Source organism: Nuphar pumila, chromosome 16, assembly GCF_984573655.1.
Source record: "Nuphar pumila chromosome 16, dmNupPumi1.hap1.1, whole genome shotgun sequence".
Classification (NCBI taxonomy): Eukaryota; Viridiplantae; Streptophyta; class Magnoliopsida; order Nymphaeales; family Nymphaeaceae; genus Nuphar; species Nuphar pumila.
The window spans coordinates 78,826,630-78,852,056 of NC_143264.1; the positions used below are offsets into that span (position 1 = coordinate 78,826,630).

Here is a 25,427-nt window from a genome sequence, read left to right on the forward strand (position 1 = left end):
AACTTAGCAAACAAGACCAGAAGACAGTCTTACGACTAAGGATGTAAGCGGGTTGGACTCCGTTCTAGGAGTTACTGAATCTGAACTAATTGGATTTGGATTCATATTCAGAATCAGATTGAAAAAGATAACAGTGAAACCGGGTCCAATTAGTTAATCAGATCTGTCACATGTAATCAGGTCAGATTATCAAGCGAATTTGGATTCAGAATCATATGCAAAACTGCATATTGGATCTGAGTTCAATTACTAATTGAATGATACCTGCTCTACCAAATCTAACCAATCGGATTTAGATTCAGTTGGATATCTGAGCCAAATCCAATCCGTTAACATCCCTAGCATAGCCTGTCAACGGCCAAAAGCGCACTCAACAGAGAAGTGAGGATACAACACCAGTGTACACATTGTAAGCATGTCCAGCATCATTAGCAATTCTAAACAAGGTTTGGAACCGGGACACAGCAAAAGGCCAGAGTAGCAAGTTACACAAGACTCACAGTCATAACATTGACTACCATTATTGAATCCTTCCAAGTTCGAAATCTAATTGCTGTATGAAATAGGCTCTGATCCCTTGCTGCAAGGCCGAAGCAGCAGACCCCCTGGTGGGTGAGGAGGGCGGCCGAAGGGTTTTAACCCCTTGGGGGTGGGCCATAACCAAGGGCATCATTCTCCCAGTGTGTTGTTCATGATCATCTGTAACACACCGGGGGGTTCACAGTCTCCTGCCTTTGCGAATTGTAGTAGGGCAAATGCCGTGCCCCCACACATTCTATGTTCTTCCCGTCATTTACTGATCGAGAAACTCCCATCAATTCATCCATAACTTCATAGCCTTGTCCTTGCCGCCAGATGCTACCTTCTCACCATCTGGGCTCCAGTCCACAGCAAAAACCTTTATAGACCAGTAGAACCACAAGGATCAGAACCTGATTAGCATTTCTTTCAACTGAAGCAAGAATTTTCCAAAGGATTACATACCTCATCTGCGTGACCCGGAAGATCCATTTTTAGTTTCTTTGTCCGCATATCCCAAACCTGCAGAATCCATGTTAAACGAGTACTAGGATAGAGATTGGAATAACCTTGTCAAAAACTTTTATCAAGCCAAGTTTAGTCCAACTAGAACTGACAACTCTCTCTCTCTCTCTCTCTCTCTCTCTCTCTCTCTCTCTCTCTCTCAGGTTCCAGCATCACAATTTCAACGGATATGTTGGCCACTATCTGGAAAATCAGAGCAAGATAAGCCCTTGCAAAATGTACCTTAAGTGTCGAATCCTTGCTCCCGCTTAACAAAAGCCGACTATCAGCAGACCAGCTGTTGATCAAGTTAAATAAAGGATGCATGTCAGATAAGACAAAAGATAAAAAAAAAACATTACAGACCAGCACCATGTTAAAAACAAATACGGCACGTTAGTGAAAGCAAAGGAATGACAGAGTATATGACGGAAACAATTAAACCTTATTTGGTACACTGATCCAACATGCCCACGAAAAGCAGTAACAAAGTTCCCTGTGGTCCCATTCCACAGCTTAACAGACTTGTCGAAAGAAGCACTAGCAATCCATTGCCCATCGGGAGAGAAACAAACGTGGTTTACCAGCTGCAGAAGAATATCAACCAAAGTCAGAAACTCCATTTTCAAATTTCAATGTAGAAAGGAATAAAATGTATACATTGGATAAGACACATTAGGTACTGTTAAGCAGTTCCGACACATTGTCCAGGAAATATAGTTATTGCTTAAAAGACCACATCAAATGATCCAGCACATAACAATCTTGTACAGTAGATGGAATAAGCTTAAATATATAGAGACACAAAAATAATTAAGACTATTAAACAACAAAGCATGATTCACCTGTTGGTGGCCAGTCATTCGAGCTTTTGGATGTTTGTTAATAGCAGGCTCCCAGAGAAACATAGTGAAATCATCTGATCCAGAAACTAGTCTTTCAGGGACATTTCCTCGCATTTTAGTGTATCTTTCGAGAGCTACCTGGAAAAAATACAAGAGGTTACTGCTAACATTTCCATGTTGAGAGAACATTGGAAACCAGATGCATAAGAATGCTCTTTATATACATGCTCAACCAGAAATATAAAATAGAAAAGCCTGTTAGGACAAATTAGAGGCAATGCACCCCTTGTTCAAATTGTCTTTATGAAGCACACATCTCCGTGCATGTGTATGTACATGAGTGTGCAGGCACACACAGGCATGTGGAGGAAATGGAAAGCTGTTCTGGGATCATTTGCAGTGGAAACCAAGTCATAACGGCAGGCCCAACAGCAGTGACCAACTTGATTTAAAAAAGGGAGTCATTAAAATGCATTATGTAAAACCAAGATGCTTTTGGTTTTCCATTTTGTTCTTAATGTTAGAACACAAAGGCTCAGTACTGCTAATTAACTTCCTGATGGATAATTCATTCATTCACACTGCTCACAAGCAAGTTGATTTTTTCATGTCAAAATGACAGTTGCATGAAACAGGGACTCTAACAAAGACCAAACAAGCAAAAAAGCCAGACTGGTTTCAACAAATAAAATAAGACACCTGAAGTTTTGAATGCTTGTGGCAGCATAAATGGCTTCAAAATGCTCAATGTGACTAACAGAAACACCAGCAAATAAACATGTCATATAATCACCGCAAACTACATATCCGAACACTATAAGGGAAAGTCACAGGATAGAAACTAAAGTAGCAAAACTTATTTTACCTTTTTCATTTCTTCCGAGGAAGAGTATTGTTTGCCAGTATGATCAAATGCCCCTGTACGAAGAACATTCTCGGTGTTCAGAGCAAGACTATTAACCCAGTGCCCATGTCCCTGAAAGAAAAAATAACGCTTTTGTCAAAGATTAAATGGTGCCTTATCACTGACAATGAAACAAAGGATTATCCCGGATCTACACCTGATAAAAATATCATGACAGGAAAGCATTTATCCTCTGGATCACCTTTGTAGAAAATTCTCAAATAATTCAAAATAGAATATTTGATAAACATGCAAAAAGTCACAGATGCAGAGAATCAATTACATGGTGCTAAAACATTATGATAAAAGGGAAATTTTAAAAAATGCACACAAAGTTTGGGCATTAATCAAAAAACACCTAAGTTTTGGATTTTTTAAAAAATGCACCTAAAAAATGCCATGGTTAATTAAAAAGGCCCAGGAGTTTACTTCTGTCATGTTTGCCGTTAAATGTGATGCAGAATTGCCATTTTACCCTCAACATCTTTTTTTAAAAAAAAAACACTTAACGTTTTATTAATATTCTGAAGCACACCTAAGCTTTCAAAATGTATAAAAAACGCACCTAAGCTTTCAAAATGTATAAAAAACGCACCCAAGTTTTCCAACATAACCACTTCTGTTTACTTTAGTTGAATCATCTAAACTACTAGAAGCACAAGTTTTTTATTGATACGAACATAATCCGAAATAACTTTAGCTAGAACGCCCTAGTTTTGTCCCCATTTGTTTCCTAGAGGACACTGCTCATGGGTGTATACCAAAGCCCTACTTTTGTCCCCATTTGTTTCCTAGAGGGCACTGCTCATGGGTGTATACCGAAGCCCTAGTTCTGTCCCCGTGTGTGATCTTTCATGAGTTTTCATGCAGCATTCAAAGTAGTTGAAGCCATTTACAGGCTGTTTGAATCATGTTCCTTTGGGCTTACCTCAAAGCAACCCCGTTACCCTACCCACCCAAAAAGAAAAGGTGGAAGAACATCAAACAATAAATAGAGGTCGGGTTTGTATTTCCCCTATTCTGTCTAACAAAGATCACAGAAAACTCCACAGTTTAAATTACTACTATTGACAGGCAAAGCATGCAGTTCCGAGAGAGAGAAAGACTTCTTGTGGATATTTCAGGGGTATGTTGGAAAAGCTTTGCTGGAGAGTCCTTGAGGATAGAAGGAAGTTACAGCAAATAGGTAAGATCCATGGGTGAGTGGGAATTTTTGGAAGTGAAAAGGCCAAGAAAGAGGGAAGGAGGCTTTGAAAGGTTAATTAGTAAATTTACCCTCCCAACTCATCTTCAGTTAGTGATAACCCAGGTTAAATAGACAGAAGTTTGTTTCTGATTAACAGTGCAAAATTTTAGGTGCGTTTTTAGAAATATTTAAAAACTTAGGTGTGTTTTCTATTAATGGCCAAATCTTAGGTGACTCTTTGAAAATTTCCCTAAAAATAATGCTCCAAACTTCAGAGAAAGCTCAAAGAAGTTACAGCTTATTCTTAACTTTCTAATGAACATGGACCATGTGAGACAATCTGATGGCTGCAATGACTAATAGATCACAACAGCAGAAACCAAATCACTGCAGCAACTAGGTAGACAGATAAATACAGCATAATTGAAGTTCCCCATGACCAATGAGAAGATGATAATAGATGACATCAACTTAGAATGGTACCAATTCTATAGAGAAGGCGCACTAGAAGGAGGAAGGATTTGTAATTTACATGCTGGGTTTTTGCTATGGAAAAAATACACTTGCATTTAATCGTTAAACTGTTGTCCCAAAAATATATAAGTTGCTTTGGATTAAGATGAGAGGGAGAAATGCTACTTTCCACATGTTGAAAATGCATGTCTGAGAACTTGAAAATCAGCTCCCGAGCAAGCACCACCAACCTTTTCTCTTCTCTCTGTTACATCTTTTCTCTAAGAAGCTATATGTATCCACTATCCACCATACATCGAAATTTTCTTAAATTTTTATAATTCTTTACATATTAATTGAAAAAATAAACCCACTAAAGTTTCAATATCATGAGAAGTTGAAAATTGCATGATTTTTTATAAAAAGTAAAACTAAATCACTACAAAACTCATTCCTCTTAAAATTCCAATTTAAAAACTTGCTCATAATTACAAATTCAACAACATAAAATTCATGCCCAATATAAATAACTAAAATCTAAAAAAATTATTCCACCATGATCATGCATATTTTACGCATATTTTTATATATTCTTATGCATGATTTTGTGCATATTTAATGTTTAAACACCCATGTTTAGTTGTTTAATGTGTGTTTTCAGGTAGGGAAGCCTTGGTTCGAATTTCGAGAGAAACGGAGCTAAAACAAGCAATTTGGAGCAGTTTGAAAGTATTTGGAACAAATCCCGACGTAAGTACCAATCCAAATCCATAATTCAAGATCTGATCCATTCTTTAGAGGGCTTAAAATACTTAAATACCCCTAGTGGGGCGGCAACCACTTTTTAGAATTAGTGTAAATTCTAACCTTGTTTTAGAAAATAGTTGTTAAATTGAGGTGTTTTGTAAATTTTGAAAAACAAACCTCTCTTTAATAATTTTACAAAACCTCTCATCTAACCCTAGAATAACATATTTAAGTATTAGTAGAGCGACTATGTTTTACCTCATTGGAATTGCCACCCCCTCCTTCTTCCTCTTCCCCCTTCTTACCCAAGGCTCTACCTCGATCGTGGTGCTATCGGAGCCTCTTTTCCAGCTCTTATGCTGCCATGATACTGGTCGAACCCTTTTTTCTCTCTAGCCAGCATCCTCTTTTCTCCCGCACACTTCTCCCACATCCGTTGCTTGACAAAGAAGGCCACACGCAAGCGAGGGAATAGCAAACCTTGTGGATTTCAACTCGAAAGGAAGGCAGTCACGTGCGTGAACAGGTATAGACCGCTCTCTTCTCCCCCAAGCTCCTCGGAGATGACGAAAGGTATGCTCTTTCCTACCCTATCTTTAGTTTAGGTGCATATAGATTAGTGATTTATTTTTGCTTTTCTTCTTGCTGCATATAGATTAAGAATTGTTCCATTTATTTTAGCATTAAAAAATCAATTTTTATTTTTGTTAAAATTTGTTTTTGAAAACCGGTAGCTAGGGCAGCCAGTCGGCCCAACCCAAGCAGTCAGCTAGGGCTATCAATCACAAACGGTTGGCCAAACCTGTCTGTTGATTTTTTTTATTAATTTTAGGGGTTGATTGTTAACTTTATTAAGCTTTTATATTAGGTTAGCATGTTAGTTAGCGGTCTGCAGGTTAGGGTAGCGGTTTTGCAAAAGATTTACGCGAATTTAAGGATAAAAATATGGTTCTGCGCAGATCCTATAAAATCAAGTTTCACGTGTTTTATAAATTCGGTTTTTCAGCAAAACCGTGTCCTGGCCGTGTCCGTGTCCTAACCGTGTTTTGACCATGTCTGTGCCCTACCCGTGTCCGTGTTGTGCCCTGGCCATGTCCTAGTGAGAGTTATTTCTTTTCTTAAATTTAGTTGCAACAACCTGTTATAATTAAGTTTATTTCAAGTATTTGTTTTACTTGGACTAACCATAGCTAGGGTAGATAGATTAGCTTGTCTTCGTGTTTTTTTGTGTGTTTTGCTATGTCACATGGGTGCGGGTGCTGGTGCGGGTGCGGGGATTCGGCACTTCCAAAAAACCCGGGTGTGGGGGTGCGGCAAGGGCAAAAATGTAAAATATATATATAGGGGGTCGGGGGAACACGCGGGTTTTTTCAAATTTCGAAGCTGACAGACAGCTGCTGTCAGCATAATTTTTTTTAAAAAAAAAAATCGCAGCCCATTTGGGCAAATTTAAAAAAAAAAATCCAAAAAAAAAATGGACCTAAATGATCCTGGGTGCGGTCAACGCACCCAGGATCGGGTTGACTGCACCCGGTGCCGCACCCGCGTCGAGTCGCGTCGACGCGGGTGCGGCACCCTGCTAGCCGAATCCCTGTGACATGGGTGTTTTGTGTTTTGCAGGAGGTGTCGTGGGCTGATTGAGTTTAGGCCCTACGAGTGGGCTGCAGTGGACATACCAAGGCACGCCCGTACAAACGAGGACAACGGGAGCAAGTTCGCAAGCAGACAAAGACTTGCTATTTGTTTAATTTTTTATTATTAGAGCATTAGGCCAATTATTTATTCTAGGTTGTAATAATTTTTATTTTCGCTCAAACATTTGTAATAGGTTTAATTGCGCATTTGTTTATTTCTAAGGCAATAAAGAATGTGTTTGTGTGGAGTACAAGGTTTTGACCTATTTTCCTGTGTTCGACCCGGACTTCACCACTAGTGTGAACCGGTTATTTATAATTTGATGCACAATTTACACTAATAATTTTTTATTAAAAATATATTTTAAAAATACTTTTGAGAAAAGTTGCATCACACCATATTCAGAATAGATATTTTATGCAAGACTGTAGGTACGAATGGTTTGCTACAATTACAAAGAAACGCCAATAACATACTGACCCATCCATATAATGGTCAAGCATCAAATAGATTAAAGAGAAAAGGAAATCAAAGTTGAAAACTAATGCATGAAGGACCAAAGAAGGCCCGCTAACCTTCAGTTCACGAACCAGCTTCCCTTGGTTTGCCTCCCACACTTTGATTGTACAATCTTGAGAACTAGATTAAACAGAAAAAACAGAAAAGAAGCATTATTAGACTTTGTCATTTGAGAGAGAGAGAGAGGTGGAGTGGGTTAGAGGTTCTCTCACAAGATATCAGGAACCAAATTTTCAATGTTGTGTCATTAAATTTAACATATGCTATGTGTGTCTACATGTTTTGCACAAGTGCAAGCCTGTAACTATGAAGAAAATGCACAATTATACATAATTATTCAAAGGTGGTCCCTCATTGGATGATCTACCATGTGTAGAACGTCAAGAATTCACAAACAAAAAATCTTTACAGTAAGCATTCTGAAATATGGATTGCACATTATACAGCCCTGAACTTTATTTATACAAATATTAACCCCCAAAAAAAACTTTTTCTTAGAAAGTCAAAATAAAAAATGTATCACAGCCATACTAAAATGACAAGAAAGGCGTTTGCAATGCTCAAAACGAGGCCACATAACATCTGTATCTCCTAACATATGTGAATAAATTGTGTAAGAAAGGAATTTTATATCTGAACTAAATTAGCTAGACCTGTAAGGAGGAGCAGGTCAGATGTAAGAATGTGGCAGATCACCAGTCCTCCAAACATGGGTTAACATGGACATCATCAAGTATAATTAGCATCTTGTACATTTTCTATTAAGGATTTTGGAATTCCTAAATGAGCCAGAAACTATAACTTCCAACTTCTCATGTCAGCAACATCATACGCACCTGGTGTATATCAGTCCATCTCCACCCCATTTGACGCAAGTCACAGCAAGCGTGTGTCCACTGAGACACAGGACACACTTCCTTGTTACAATGTCCCAAACACGTGCATCTCCATCTTTACTAGAAGATACAAAGCGTCTACAAGGGGATTGTAGATGCACAGGCTCCCATGCTATCCCAGTAATCCACTTCTTATGTCCCTGGAGTTTAGCAGCTTCTAATCAGTGGACTGCCGTAAACTTCAAACCAATGTACACGACATAACATCATCAACTAACATTCATTTCATGAATATTGATGAAAAGAAAATAATACAACTTTTGATGAGTAGAACTCAGTGAATAGGCTGTCCAAAGCAAACCAATGACTTAACAGTGAGTGGGTTCCCAGATGGCTTCCCAGTTTGTGGGTCCCAACCCAGCAGCTCTCCAGCCTTGCTACCACTCACAAGATGATTGCCATCTGGTGACCATGAAATGCAAAGGACCCAATTTTTGTGCCCTGCAAATGATCAAAGTGCCAAGTTAGGTAGTAAAAGTAGTAAGTAGAAGCATGAGTATATTAAACCATCCTACACGGGTTACAAATATAACGAATTTCATATGCTATGGCATCTACTAAGCAAATAAACAAAAAATAAATAAATACACTGAGTCTAGAACTTCTGGAAGTTTTTGAATCAGTCATGTAAAAATTATGTTTATATTGGAGTCTCTAATTTATTTCTTCTAGCATCCCACCACAACCAAACTTCAACTTGATTAGACAGACCAATATGCTTTTTTCAGCACAAATGAGGTCCTAACACATTGCTCCAACACTCAACATCCATAAACCAACTGAACTGCAATCTTTTATCACTAGAACATCATAATGAGCTAAAAAGAACAATATCAACCCACTGATAAAATCGCCTACTCTATGGTTGCGAGATCGAAAAAGAAAAAGTACAGAACTGCACAAACAATGTCATATATGAATATCCACTTCCCATTTTTAAGTAGGTAAAACTTCATAAATTAAAAAAAAAAAACAGCAGTTGATCACCTGTGCAAGTAAACAGTGGAGTCTGGGTATTCATGTCCCAAAAACGAACAGTTGTATCACCAGAACCACTAGCCAATTGCTTTCCATCAGGACTAAAAGCCACACAAAGTATAGCTTCAGCATGACCTGTAATCCACAGTGACACCATTCAATATTAGATGAATTACGGGAAATAAGATTAACATAAACTCTTCATCTCAGGCACATAGGACAGCAGACGGTTATCTAGTGCTTAGATTGTATCCACTATAACTGCCAGTTTAGCAAGTTGACGTCTTTGTATCAATATAGAGGGTCATTGCTTGGTCCAGTGGAAATGTGCTCCATGAATTTGGATGCATTAAATATTAATCACACAAGCAATATCATGAAGCATCTCCATAAATTTGATAAACTGAAAAATAATTTGCACATGAAAGGTGTGGGATGGTGTGTGGATAGAGAAGAAGGCATACCAACAATGGTAGCTGAACACCGGTTGACTGAACGGATTCTAAAAACTGCCTGCGGTTGGTAAACAATGCGCAGCACTTTCTCTACAGAAACTACAGAAAGCAAGCCCAGATGCAACAATTAAACAACAAACATCAAAAAGAGAAGAAAAAAAACTCTTTGCAAACAAAATTATTTATGCATCATTCATATTCAATGCATGAAAGAAGATGCCTCAATAACAAATTTTATGAACTCAACTACAGGGTCATGCTCACGTTTGTTTTTCTGTAGATAAGATCCAATCTGCATAACAAGCTCCTCGTCTGATATGTAGAATGCATATGGCAGCTTTTCCTCCTAAAGGGTTGAATGAGGAGGGAGGGAACAAGAAAAAGAAAATAAGAATATATGAGTAAGAATAATGAGAAAACAACGCGTTAACCCAACAATGTATTCCTAACCTATTGGTCAAAATTGGAATTTTAACCAGTTAGACGACCATTGTAAACTATAAACTAGTTCATACTTCATACTCACGATCAACCCCACAAAGGCACCAACTTCCAGTCTAAGTCATGCACCTTGTTGCTGGAAGCAATAAATAGTAACAATAACAGAGATTATTATTATGATAATAATAACAGAACAACACTAGTAGACAGCAGCAGCGGTAGTAGTAGACTAGTAGTAACGGTGATGGATGATGAAGGTAAGGCTTCAATACAATAACAGTGGGAACAAACAATGAGCGAAGATCATCATATAATAGAAATAGCATCAGTAGCAGCGGCGGTGGTAGTACGATTGCTACCTTTGTACAGTAACGACCACGATGGCGCAATTTTGAGAATTCGTGCCATAAGAAAGCCTTACTAGTTGCAATTGCGCTGATCCAAGCTAAATAACACAAACGGACCTAATGTCTGGTCAGTAACTACCAAGAACAACAACGTTCGCGGATTTAAAGCCCAAAATCCTAACATAACATATAAAACAGCAAAGGAACAAAAAGTCATCATATTAAATCTTTCGGCACCACTTCAAACCCGATCTTATCTCTTAAAATGAATCAGCTTTCGATGATTCGCGCTCCTGTTCGACTTTCCCGCCGTTCATAATTCAAGCAAAGCTCTCTCGATCCCCCCCCCCCAAATCCCTCCGTTTGTTCGTTTCTTTGAATTGAAACAGTTCAATTTTCCGGTGCAATCGGATTCCAGAAAATGAAATTTAAATTAGGGATAGACGAGCAATAAAACTAAACTGAAAAGACAGATAAATGAAGGGAACTGACGTTCTTGAGGAGTGAGTTGACGACTTCTTGAAGCTGCGGAGGGGCGGTGTTCTGCGGGAGGTAGAGGGCATTGCCGAGGGGGTTTCCATCGGGATCCGTGAGTTGACACATGACGCTGTTCACCATCTCCTGCTTCTCCACCTCCATCCTTCCCCCCCACAAGAAAAAAAAAACTAACTCCGACTCTGAACTTTCCCACGGGAAAAGTTTGCAATCAAACGAATTCGAAACCCTTTCAACGAACGGATTATGAGAGAAGGTGAGAGGAAATCACTGCGCAGTGTCGTGGGTTTTGCGGTGACCTCGCTAGGGTTTTAGGGTTTTGGCGCGGCTCTCGTGGTCGCCAGGAGACCGCTAGCGGCTTCCCGCGGAAACGGAAGAGCGAGAAGGGACCGTTGCCTCTCTAAATTTTGCATCAACGGTTGGCTTTCTTTTAGGTGGAGCCGTGGAAGCGATGGTTGGGTTAATGCCACCGTTCATCTCCAGATGGACAGCAGACGTGGCTTAGTTGTATTGTTGCCAGACACGGCTTCTGCTGTAGGGTTTTCTGCGGGTCGGGTCTGTGTCTCATCTAGGATCGGATCAGGAACCCTTGCTGCCTCCCTGAGAGGTAAACCCCAGGTGAGGTTACCCACACCCAAGCCCTTATGGAGCCTACCTATTAAAGCCACCTCATGCGACCTGGGCAGGTGTAGAAGCCACTACTGATGTAATTGAATCTGACTTTAACCGACATCCGACCGAATTTGATTCGGTTAGTTGCATTTTGTAAGATCAAACCATATCCAATTATAATTGGATGCATAAATATATTGAGAGAGAGAAAGTAGGGTGTATCGTCAATTCATACACCCAAAAAGTCTGACGCACAATTTTTTTTTTTTTGCTTTTACACTATTTAGCTGCGCTTTAAAACCACCATTAAATGTAGTTTTTTTGAAAAAAAAAATTACGTGCGGCGCAAGGCAGCACGTTTGAGCTCGACGGATGCCCCTGGGGCCAGGCATCAGACAATACTAGGGATGGCAGTGGGGCGGGGGACAAGGTCTCCACCCCCACCCCGCCTCAAGATTTTATCCTCCATCCTCGCCTTCATCCCCGTTTCATGTCCTTCATCCCCGCTTCAAACGGGGATGAGGCGGGGCGGGGATATTGCGGGGAAAAGTGGTTGGGGCAGGGTTGGGGCGGGGATCATGGCGGGGATGGGGCGGGGCAGGGAAAAGTGCATGTCCATTCCTGCCTCCACCCCGGGACGGGGATGAATTTTAACCTTCGTCCCCGCCTCCATCCCCGTTTCATACCCTTCATCCCCAGTCCAAACGGGGCAAGGCGGGGAGGGGCCCCACTTTCCCCCGGTCCACTGCCATCCCTAGACGATACGTGTGTGTAAAGAGAGAGGAACTGGACTATGAGAACTGAAAATATGTGAACTAATGTGTGTGAATCACAATTTTTATGGATTTTGTATTTATTTTTTTATCTTGAATCTAACTGTACGGATGTGATCTACATGCTTAGTTTCATAAGAACCCGCTGTATAAAAGAGATTTTTTTAGGGCTATGAAATCAATGGCTCATAATCTTCATAACTACTCAAGTATTAAAAAATCACATTTTTTTATGAAAAATACACAATTTAATGGTTTTTTTTAGCAAATTCAGCATGCGAAGTACATCCACGTGGTTGGATTTGTAAAAAAAGTGTTGAAAATGCCTATATTTCTAGTTCTCGTATTCTAGCGACTATATATATATATATATATATATATATATATATATATATATATATATATATATTGAAAACCTACCAACTAAAAACCTATCAAACCTACCCACAACACACGTTTTATTAGATTTATGGCATGTTTTTCAAAATTCTGTCCGTACATATGTGATCTATATGCTTTTTTTTATAGGAATCAGTTCTCTCAGCATTTAATTTTGATGCATGGATAGTTTTTATAAGTTTCAAAAATCATTGGCATGTAATTTTTATACATTTTTTAGGCTTCAAATACCATTCTTTATATCTAAAATTCATGATTCAAGTGCTAATTTTTAGTAAATAAATCATGTTGAACACATCTGTATGGTCAAAATTTTGAAAAACACCAAAACAATTTCAGTGGGTAGGCTTGGCATGTTTTTTGCTGGGTAGGTTTTCATTCTCTCTCTCTCTCTCTCTCTCTCTCTCTCTCTCTCTATATATATATATATATATATATATATATATATATATATATATATATATATATATATATATATACACACGAAAGGGGGCATCATTGAACTCAAATCAGAGGCTCTCATCACGCACATCATTTTTTTTTGAACTTTTAGAGGAGGTTCTGGAGGGTCCTGGAGCACCACTAAAAGTGGAAAAAATTGCAAAAAAAATATGCCGCTAATCTTGCCTGCGTGATCAGCGGCGCGCTTTCATCCTATGCTAAATTGAATGAGATTGATTTTTTATGATATACTCAAAATCACATATTCATGATAATCGAAAAACAAAAAAAAACCTAAAAAAACCCTTAAACTACAACTAAACAACCAAAACCTTAATCTTACAAACATTGTAATTATGTACTTATGATTAATTAATAAAAAATCCTTAATATTCTCACTAAAATAAAATCACATAATATTCATGGATTCATGCCTAATGGTAATTAAACACATACTCACACACAATAAAACCATAAACTAAACATTTACATCACTCTAAAAAAACAAATAAAATCCTTAAATCCTAACAAGCATCACTTTATTAATTATGTTAATTAAAAAAACTAATTAAATATTCATGTCATTTGAAAAACCAAAATAAATGACTTGAATTCTAACAAAAATCAAAGATTTGAAGGTTTGATAACCAAAGTCAAGCATTTATTAATAAAATCATTTTTAATGATAATTAAAAAGAAAATAGCAAATAAAAAACCTTAAAACCTTCATTATATATTCACGTTATTTGGAAAAATTCAAATCAATAGCAAAAATCTTAAAATAAATCATATATTTATGCTAATTAAAACATAACAAATAAAACCCCTAATATTATAACCAAAAGTCAAGCATTCATTATTCATGCCTAATGATAATTAAAAACACACACACACACACAACCCTAAAACCCTAACTAAATATTTATGCTATTTAAAAAAATAACTAAATAAAAAAACTAAACTTAACACTACATTATGCTAAGTGAAAAAAAAGTAAAACTCCTAAAATCAAAACCCTATCAAACATTTTGAAACAAAAAATGAAAAGAAGGACACCCAACCACCAAGGCTAGGGGTGTGTGCTAGATGGCCAGTATGAATCTGGCAAAGTTTCAGAAGAGAGAGATAGAGGCCCTTAGGGTAGGAGCATGCGCACCAATGCTACCTTTAGTGCCGCTAGAGGGCCATAGTGTAGAGCGTTGGGGCGAGGGGCGTAAATAGAGAGAGAGGACAATTGAGGTCAAGGACTCAGAGGTATAGGGGAAGAGGTGTGGGTCAGGTCCGAATGTGCCCACCCTGACCCGACCTTTCTGAGGGTGAGCGTGGGCACTCATTGCCCAACTTGTCAGGTCAAGATGGGCACTGCGCACTTTGACCAGGACACCCTCACCCCCCCTCCATTGGGGAATTTCAAGTTAAGGTGGGTGCGTGCCCACCCTATCATGAACGTGGCTCCACTCCTGGTAGCAATGGTGGAGGGGTAGTGTTTTTGGGTGAGGGTGTGAATGCATGAGAGAAGGGCATTTGATTTCGATAAACTAGGTTGGGGTAAAAAAAAAACCACAATAACCTGATTTTTCTTAAATTGGGTTTTGGGCGAGCTATATACAATCAAAACTTGTTTCACTCTAAAAACCAAGTTTTGATGCAAAAACCAGATTTTTAGCCCAATTTTAGCATCATCCAATCTAAGCCTATATATTTGGTAATTTCATTCATCTTTGGTGAGGTAACAAAAACACCTAACATTTGAGTCCTAGCAAGGCTCTAGAAAGCCAAGAGTTGTCTCGTAGTGCAAGGTCTAAATCTCACAAATAAATACCAAAAAATCAATAAGTTTTAAAACACTTAAAACACAAAACAAATAAAAATAAATGCATTATTGATACAAACCAACAACCAGTAACAAACAGAGAATTTGAAATAAATTTTGAAACCAATTCAAACGAAAACACTAGTTCAATAACTTGAATTTGTTGGGATATGTGGCCATAAGGTAACCATCAGGAAGGGTCACCTTCAATGGTTATATGTCTCACATGAGATAACTATTAATCTAAGGGTTGTGACCTTTTGATGTTGAAGGAGCATTTCTCTTTTGGGCACACTCCAATCCAACACCCTTTTATGGATACAAAAATAGGCTTAAAGGCCGGTTTTCATTGAGATAAGAATATAGTTGAGAATACCAACATTCTCAAGTATTCATGAGAATAAGAAAACACAGAGTGATAAAAGGACTAGAGGTTGTGATTTAAAGTCATTGCCCTTGGTGATTTACAATGTAACAATGCACGCCCTTCAATCTTCATTTCAATGCTTTTGCCTATGCACGTAAGGTCTAACAATGGTATCAGAGCGCAATGAATTCATTCATGTCGGTGATTGTGAGCGCCTAGTCGAAGTCTCGATTATCACCAAAAAACAAAATCAAACAAACAAAACAAAAAAAAGGAAATTAATGATTAAAAGTTAGTGATTATTTTCAATGTTTATGTTTTGGGCAAATGGTGAACCAAGGATTCCTGATTGCGAAAATCCTGCTCTTTTGGGTAAGAAAGAATATATATATATATATATATATATATATATATATATATATATATATATATATATATATATATATATATATATAACGTACATGGGTCTTTTTTGTCTAATGACCAGAGTCTATCATCGAAAAGGATATAGTCATGACCGGCAAGTTTGTCATGTCTAAACTCCTATGAAACAAAAAAAAAGCACACATAGATAAATTGAAAGAGGGGCAGGCCTAAAGGAATCGAGGGTCGTCAAAGGTCAACCCTGGAATAGGGTTCAAATGACCTTAATAGCAAGAGGGGGCGCACTCAATGAGGTTAACACAGAAAGAAAAACTGGAAGGAGAGGGACCAACAAGGGCATTGTCACCTCCGGCGAGTAAAAGGTGATCAAATCCCTCGACCACGCTTGTCGATCGACAAAGCCATCAAAAAACTCTAAAGCCTTGAGGAAACCCCCATAACTAAAGGTGATAGAGAGGAAGAGTTGCCCTCCTCCTCCATTGTAGGTGAAAATACCCCTGCCACATGAAAGGCCACCGTCTGACAGTGATATACGATCGATGGATGAAGGATATGGTGACCGATTGAAAAATCAAAAGAGGGCATTTTCCAAGAGGGAAAGGTAGAAGGGTCAGGGTCAAGAACCCCCCATGGTTTTTTATTTTAAGTTTAAGTTATTTTATTAAAAAATTCATAAAAATCCATATGTTTTTTGTTTTTCCTGTTATAAACCTTTGCTTTATTCCAAAAACAGGGTTTTGTTTTTATATTTTTCTGTCAGATGTTCTGATTCTAAAAATTGTCAGAAACATGGTTATTGTTTGACAAATTTTCAGAAACTTGTTCTTCACTTTTTTTAAATTACATAAAGGTGGTTAAATCTTTTTTTTTAACTTAAAAAATTAAAAAAATAATATTTGTAGTTCTATTTTGATATTTATTACTCAAAGTCATTTTATGCTTAATGAAAACTACGTAAAGGGGTCTTTGGTTTACATAATGCTCTCTCTAGTGATGTTTTGATAGAAATTGCATGAGATTTTTATTATTTTGATAATTTCTTATGCATGCCTAAGATTAAAACAGAAACATAAGATATATGTATAGATATTTATGAAATTATATCAAGAATTACTAGTTTGACAAAGTTATTTTAATTAATCATAGTATTTCTCTATGCCTATGCAAATAAAAAACAAAATAATAATGGTTTTAGTAAGGCAATCAATATTGAACTGGAATATAACTGGTTGTAGGTATGAATCTGGTCAGATTTGGATTCTTATATATGATTAACCATACCTGAGGTAGTTAGTGAGATCTATTATAATCAAATCCATATTATGTTGTATGTGATGCAACATAGGTCAGCTCCGAATTTTTGACAAGTTTAATTGATGGGTGCTTATACAAGATTATGTATGGAAAGTTTTTCTTTTATACCATGCTATGGAGATGAAATTGGTCTTAACTTGAATTCTATAATGTTATTTTGGAAACATTATAGCAATAATAAGTCATAAGATACAAGATTTGCAATGGCATTAAAAAGAAAACTTTTATATTCTTAAGTATCCTAACCCAAAATGAGATGCATAGATTGATAAGATGTATTGTTGATATAACATATGTGAAATTGAGTTGGTTTTATGAACAACTTAGATAATCATCCATTAAAATTGAATCACCTTATTGGGATTGGATTGATTGATTCATTTTGGATAAAATCATGCATTTTTAATTGAATTGTGTATATATTGATTCCAAATTGGACATAATTAGATCTATTGGATTGTATTAATAACTAAATTGAATCCATCATGAGAAACTATTTCAAATTATGCCATGATGGTTTTACCTAATCAGATATGATGAATTGCATTAGACTCATTTAGATGATGTTGTTTGGAACTAGGTGAATTGATGACAAAGTTTTAAACATGATAAATCCAATTTTGGTAGAGTTAGTTGAAAGTTAAATCATATTATATCTAGTGAACCTTGTTTGGGTCTATTTACACCAAAATGAATTTATAGAGATGTAGTTGGATAGAAGATTCGATCAGACTTATTTGACTAATGCGTCTCATATTGAATCGGTTTGAATTCAATATATTTGTTCAAACCTGATAAATTATGTAATACTTACCAAACTCCTAGATTTTTTCACAGATAAAAGAGAATTTTTCTGATAATTATTTGAGATTAAATGATATTTAATTATTGATTTTTAATAAATCATATTATCAATTAATCATTGGTAATATTTAATTTATCAAATATTAATTAATGTGGGTCAGTACCGAATCTAATTGATGAACCCAACCTAACCCAAAGCCCCCCCTGGTTTTCACCCTAGGGTTTTTTCATCCCATGGTTCTTCACCCCTTGTTTTCTCCCCCTCTCTCTTGCCTATAAAGTGGCTCTCACCCTCTCTAATCTTTATATCTCACTCTCTCATCTCTCTGTACCACACTCGTCTTATCTCTTTCAAAAGCCATCGTTGGTGACTCTCGTCGGTGTAGCCCCACCAGTGCCATCATCCATGCCGCCTATCATCTTTCCACCACCAACATCACCACTTGCTCGACAGAGGAGCTACCTCCTCTTTCACCTAAACGGTCGCTTCCTCTGTTGCCACCATCATCAGACATGCATATCAGTGCATTATCACACTTGCATGTATTTTTATTCGTGTGACACAAAAAATTCAAGATGCACACAAGTCCTCACCCACATTTGATCATTTGACAAGTGTGACACACATCTCGTAGTTCGGAAGAAAAAACTCTAAGGGTATTTTTGAGATTTTTTACTTCATAAAACTTCACAGATTTTAAGGTAGGGAAAATACACTAACTCATGTATTTATACAGTTTTATTAATGCAAGTTAGAATAGAGATTTATGCACAAGTTTTGAGTATTATTCCAACGTAAATGATGCAAACACATAGAGATATAAATATTTATATATACACATAAATATTTCACATGCATCATGTTTAAATTGTGCATATTGAAAGATTAAATGCTTCAAGATATTAAATGTGCATGCTTCATGTTTAAATTATGAATACTTGGTTATTCGCTAATGTTTATGCATGCTTTAAAGTTCAAATAATGTGATAGACATTTCAAGATATTTCAAGTCTTTTGAATTCCTGATGAATATGTAATTTTCAAAATATGCAATTGGGAGATGTTAACCCTGCTATTGTGAAACCTCATACATGTAAACTTTGATTACAAATATATCAAGTTTTTTCGATATGCATTCGAGAAATCTAGGTTGTTCGATTTCACCATGTTGAGATGTGGATGTTGTTTATATTAAATTTCATATTTGACTATATTGACTTGTCGATTTGCCCATATCGGTTTTCAAACATGAATATTGAAATGCTTATGGAAATCCATAAACTATATATATGTAAGGGTCTGATAAGTAGATGTGGATCATGTACGAATACTTGGAAAAGTTGGCGTACTACAATAGAGCACTTATGCAAAAACATTGTTGTGCTTTCGATTCTAGATTTCTGTAATGCTTGTAGATTTAAGTCATGTTATATACTTGTGTATAGCCCGATAGATAAAACTCCGAGTGATCTCATACTGATCCAACTAGTGGCTCTGCAAGAATTATAAATATTGAAATAAAGACTTGATGTTCACACAATGATTTGAAAAACACGTCCTGATAATACAAACCATTAGTTGGTTATTTGCATGTTTAAAATTATGGCAATAACATTATAATATCTTTGGGAAACCACTTATGATATTGTGGTTCGAAAAGGTAAGCATTATGACATGTGTTCATGAATGTCAGATTGATGTGTAGTATGATTATATAATTGGATGCAAGAATTATTTATCATGTATGTCTTAGTTCTTTAAAATTGTATGATGTTATTTGTACGTGTCAGACTATGTGAGTCTGACAAATTACTATTCTAACCTATTTAGGTGTTGAGTAGTGTTTGATGCGATGGTGAGATAGTGCGGCAGGGTTATGGAATCACACTCTATCTCATTTTGTTGTTGGACTTGTTTTGATATGTCAACTTTTGATGTTGAATAATTTTAATTCAATTATACATGGGTTGAAGTTTTGGGTAAAATTAATCATTTGTGGATTCTGGATTCTTCATTTGAATCAATGTTTTACTTACCTATGTGCTTTAGATAGCCTTTGTCCAAATGTCATATTGGATCAAAAGAATGATTCATGTTGACAATATAAGATATATGATTGTTTATGACATTGCATGTTTTATTGGATAATGTGTAAATTATGAATTTGATTATAGTCAAATCATGGTAGCCCATAATTAAGTATATTAATAAACTTGATATATAATCAATTTGGATTTATAAAATTGTTTAACTTTGTGCTTGTATCAAACATACTTTAATGTCTTGATAATAGTATCTCAAGTTGATGTAGATATGTAAAATCTAGAATATCATAATGAGATTCAAAAATATCTTGAGCTTTATAAATGGTTCATGATTTAGTACAAAATTATGTGATGAACAGGAATAATTGGGTGTTAGATATTTTTTAATCCTATAGTCAAAACCTACATAACCATGGTTTCGCTTGAGCTATTTAGCCTTGCATGAAAAAATAATCCTAACTTGATTATAATATCTCAAGTGAATTTTATAACCCATATGAATTCATTGAAATGAGTATGCTAATAATATGCATTTGGACTATATTTAAAATCTTACATGACCCATAATTGAATGCATAACCAAGTAAATATGTTTTATGTTTGGATATGGTATTATATTCATTTGATTTATATGATAATCATTTGAATTTAGATAGTCAATTTTTTATGATATATGATTGTTTTTTAAATAAACATTATGTGTTTGTCAAGATGGATTTGGATATGAATTGAATAAAGTGAGCTTGTTCTTAAATCTATATATGAATCTAAACTAACATTTTAAATATTCATGTGATTTTTTTCTTATATGTCAAGATGTATAAAAATGAGTTTCTAGCCTTTAACACAATCAGTGTAATGGGATAGAAAAATAACCTCTCATATGGTTTGGATCTAATTCATATCAGATTGGTTTTGATTAGAAAACTTGTATTTTATCTTAACAAATAATACATGTGTTTGTCATGTGACGCTTTACATTGGTAATTTGACATACATGAAAAAAAAGAGTATAATTTAGTTTTTTGCTTTTTCATGTGAATATTTGTTTAAAAATGACGATAAGTAATTATTATGTATTAAGCTTATTAAATTGTTTATTGCATGAAAATCTAATTGAATATTATAAAGCTAATGTGTAGCATGGTTTGGATAATCCAATCTATGATGATTTGGATAAGGATATACATCGATCCAAAGTGATAAGGAAGTAATAGTCCTGATTATAACACATCTTATAAATGTCATAAATAAAAGTACACATTTGGAAACACACATAATGCTGATTTTCTTTTATATTTTAAACGGTGCACATGGATAGTGAGAGTTTGGTTCACCAGTTAAAAGTTTTATGTGTATTTGTCATGGATCCATGCAAGTGAAGTCATAAATATTTTTTACTAATGTGCATATAAGTGCTATATATAAGTGAGGGTATATTATACTAACTTAATACAGGTTATGTAATATTGGCACAAGATGTCTTAAGGTCATGGGATAGTTATAAGAAACCTCAATTGTCCAAATTATATAAGAGTTTTATGAAGAATATGGCATGTGAGTTATGCCTCATAATTAGATAATTAACCCTTTGTTGTGAGCATGTTACGAAAATAAAAAATGATAGTAGTGAATTATTTGCCCCCATGTGATATAAAAGTTGATTAAGATTGAAAGCAAGTGACCTTTAGTCATGTGAGTTGGATACGATTTCAATATTTATGAATAAAAGTCTTACAAAGAACGTATGAAAAATGCACATAATGTATGACTAACATACTTGTAATAAAAGAATTATGAAGTATATATAAAAAATCCACAGAATGCATAACTAGTATACATGTAACATAAGTGTATCAATGAAAAACCCAAAAGTGGGAGTAAGCTTAGTGGTACAAAATTATTCCTTATGGCAAGTGAGAGATGTTGAAATATATGGTCATAAGGTAACCATTGGGAAGGGTCACCTCTAATGGTTATATGTCTCACAGAAAATAACTATCAATCCAAGGATTGTAACTCTTGAGGTTTAAGGGGCATTTCTTCTTTGGGCACATCCCAGTATAGCACCCTTCGATGGATACAAAAATGAGCTTAATGACTAGTTTTCATAGAGATGAGAATATAGTTGAGAATACTGACATTCTTAAGTATTTTTTAGAATCAGGAAATACAAAATGATCAAAGGACTAGATGTTATGATTTAAAACCAATGCCCTTGGAGATTTACAACATAACAATGTATGTCCTTCAATCTCCATTTCACTGCTTCTGCCTGTGCATGTAAGTCTAACATAATTAACTATCTAACAAATAAAATATGATCGGTCGACCAAAGAATGATTATTAGTATCAATACATGTTATCAACTAATTGAAGTAGTGAGTTTTTTATAACTAAAAATGCTTCCTGGATGCAACTGCATGTGTCAATAGATCAGGCACAAACTAAACTAGTTTATCCTAGTACATAAATAAAAAAAAACATTTGAAAAGTCAAACCTTAACCCAAACTCATGGGCAAACCAAGCCTAATTCAAACTGGGATCATATGTTTGAGGTTGATGATAGTAAGAATCAAACACCCAAGCACCCCTTCTGAAGCTTCATACTCCTGCCAAATAAAGAAATAAAAAAACATGAGAAAGGTTTAGATATTTTTTTTTCTATTTTTTCCTTTCATAATGAGAATATGAGTGGATTACCGGAAATTTTACTTGCATGTGGAAATTTCATTTCATGAAAAAACATTTTCCAAGAGTGCATAACTTCATTTTGTATGTGGGCAACTCATTTTCTAGAAAACTGTTTTCAATATGTGAAACCCACATTTCAAAAACTTGTGTGAAACTCATATGAAACTTTTTCGCGTTGTACAAGAAAATATGGGTTATCACTTGAAAAAACTATTTGATTTCTATGAAAAACACTTTTCATGTGTTTTTATGCATTTTATTTAAAAAATATATACTTTGTATAAAAAAAAGTTTACATATATATATATATATATATGTATACATACATATGTGTGTGTGTGTGTGTGTGAGGGGATAATATTGGCTACACTCGTATGTAAGGAACCTCCTAGTTGGAACTATAATAATAAATTGTTTTGACCATATCTAACGCCATGGATGTTTTCAGCAAGGTCAAAACAATAAGAATTGACTATTGGATCATATTTTGTTGACATTAAAATATAATTTTATATGCGTTGAAACTTTGGTACATTGTAGGTTGTTGACTTTTCAACCTTTCAAAATCTTATATACCTAGAAAAATAACTTGATCCAAACATTGATTTCTACTAACTGAAACATGTAGAGCACATCTGGAGGTTTAGATGTGCCAAAAACATTAAAAATACAAAATATTATAATTTTTTAATAATGGGCTTCTTACTCAAGAATATAGCCAATATTATCCCGTATATATGTGGGTTATATTTGGTACAAACATTTATGCCGACAATCTAATTTGAATCTCATGATGTGAGTTGTTTCGACACAATCTAACCTCATATATGTGTTAAACATGCACGATAAAGTAGGAATAAACTATTAAAGCATGTTATTTTGACAAAAAATCATGTTTTTATGGGTAAAAAATTTGATGCCTTCATAACCATTGATTTTTGGATTGTCGAAAAAGCCTGTATATAAATCAAATTTTGGTGATTCAAAAGCTAGTTCCCACAAAATAAAACATGTAGATCACATATATGGTGTTAGATATGAGAAAACAAATAAACAAACAAAAAGATTCTTCCAAATTTTCTAGGTCGTTTAAACATACAAACAACCGTAGCAAATCTTAAACCATATATATTGTAATGCCCTAAAATCCCAACATAGAAAATTTGAAAAAAATTTGAAACTTTTGTAGTTTAGACCTTCTTCAGAGTCTTGAAAGGTAGTGTAGCGAAATAGTTGTTATTCAAATAAAAAAGGCTTAGATTCAAATAATTTATTAAAAAATGTCCATTACACAAAAACTTTAAAATGTGACACGAAGAGATTGGATCCTTGATGCCACTACGTCATTGCGCCATTGCATGTTGCAGTTGTTCATTTGTTCCCTAAAATGCTAAGGGGTCAAACTACAACCTGCCTAGTAGGTACAACAATGTCACAAGGTTGTACAAAACTAATGCAATATTAAGTATGGTTCAAAAATAACATATCAAATGCAATCTTAGCAATATGCAAGTTTATAAATTGGAGCAGTGTTTATATTCTAAACAAACAGTGTGTGCATCATGTTATTGTTTTTATATTTACCAACATGTGCGTACACACAGGAGAAATCGTAGAAACAACAAAAATCATTTTATATAAAGTGGTAACCCGAATGATTAGTCAAGTCCAATCCAATGGAGACGACCTAACAACCGAGAGAAGATTTCTTAGAGATAGTGATCAACTAAGAATGCATCCAACTTCTGCAAAAGTTGTGGGATCTACCACCTAGGATAATGATTGCTAGCCCTGTTCCTTAACTTCGATGAATGTGGATACCAAGTCATTGTCACTCGAAGAACATAGTTGTTAACAACTTGTCCATTAGAGCTTGTACCTCCTATCATCTTATTTGATAGAACACAAGGTAAATGGGTTTACGAGGTCCTCTTTATTAGAGAAAAATATTGTATATGCTTAATTGTTTGGACATCATTTACCCGTTATGGGTAGGCTTATAAGTTTATTCATTCAAGCAACCCATTCATCATGCTCTAGTCTTTTAAACTGAATCGAGCATCTTGCATATGAAGGTGATCTCAACATTTTGTATGTGATTCATTATTAGCACCATGCATCATTGCACAATGAGGTTTCTTTTAAACCTTGACACAATCGCTAGTGTACAAGCATGTCATGCATGTTTGGTCGTACTACTGCAATGTGATTAACCCAGTTATCAGATAGAAGATCAAATGGGTAATCTATGAAATTGTGATTTCCTACAACTCAGGTCAAGGTGGAACAACTACTCGAGCACAACGATGCATATGAGTAACCTACCTATTTGAGGCAGATTAGACCAAGCCACCTACAACGAGGTCTCAAACAACATACATTTGTACAAAGGCATGGTCGTGTAGTCTTTGCTTGAGCATCCATAGCTCGTGCGAGCACTTCGTCAATTGAGGTAAAAATTCGACATCGTAACACCTTAGTAAACAAGAATTCTTTTACTCTTGTTTGGAGAGATGCACACCATTGTGCTTACATTGCATCTCCCATGATTTATTCTTAGACCTTCATTGGGCCTCAGACTGTGATTTTTAGTGATTATGTGAAAAAAACAGAAACCTTAAGTGTTTTGTGCAAATTCGAAACCCTTTACTTAAGGATTTCATCGTCAAGCATCATTTTATGCGGGATAGGGTCTTTGAAATGCTTGAGCACTCAGAATCAGTCACCAATGCATATATCCTAAAAATATACATAATTATTGGTGCAATTATAATTAAAAAGCAAACTAGGTATGTTAAACATGTATGTGCCAAATAAATGCATAAAGTATATAGGTATTATTTTTATGCATATAA

At 35.5% G+C, this 25,427-nt stretch overlaps 1 protein-coding gene across 1 annotated transcript; it reads right to left on the minus strand.

Annotated features, from left to right (window-relative positions):
* Positions 1-230: 230 nt before the first annotated feature.
* Positions 231-11,286, minus strand: LOC149813747 (notchless protein homolog). The gene is made up of 13 exons (XM_089992473.1): positions 10,922-11,286; positions 9,906-9,987; positions 9,651-9,740; positions 9,196-9,321; positions 8,522-8,649; positions 8,149-8,348; positions 7,369-7,432; positions 2,734-2,844; positions 1,869-2,006; positions 1,468-1,610; positions 1,267-1,321; positions 985-1,041; positions 231-898 (listed from the first exon to the last, which is right to left on the minus strand). Exons 1-13 carry the CDS (start codon positions 11,066-11,068, stop codon positions 815-817), a joined length of 1,425 nt encoding a protein of 474 aa, XP_089848599.1. The 5' UTR covers positions 11,069-11,286; the 3' UTR covers positions 231-814.
* Between the last annotated feature and the right edge of the window lie 14,141 nt (positions 11,287-25,427).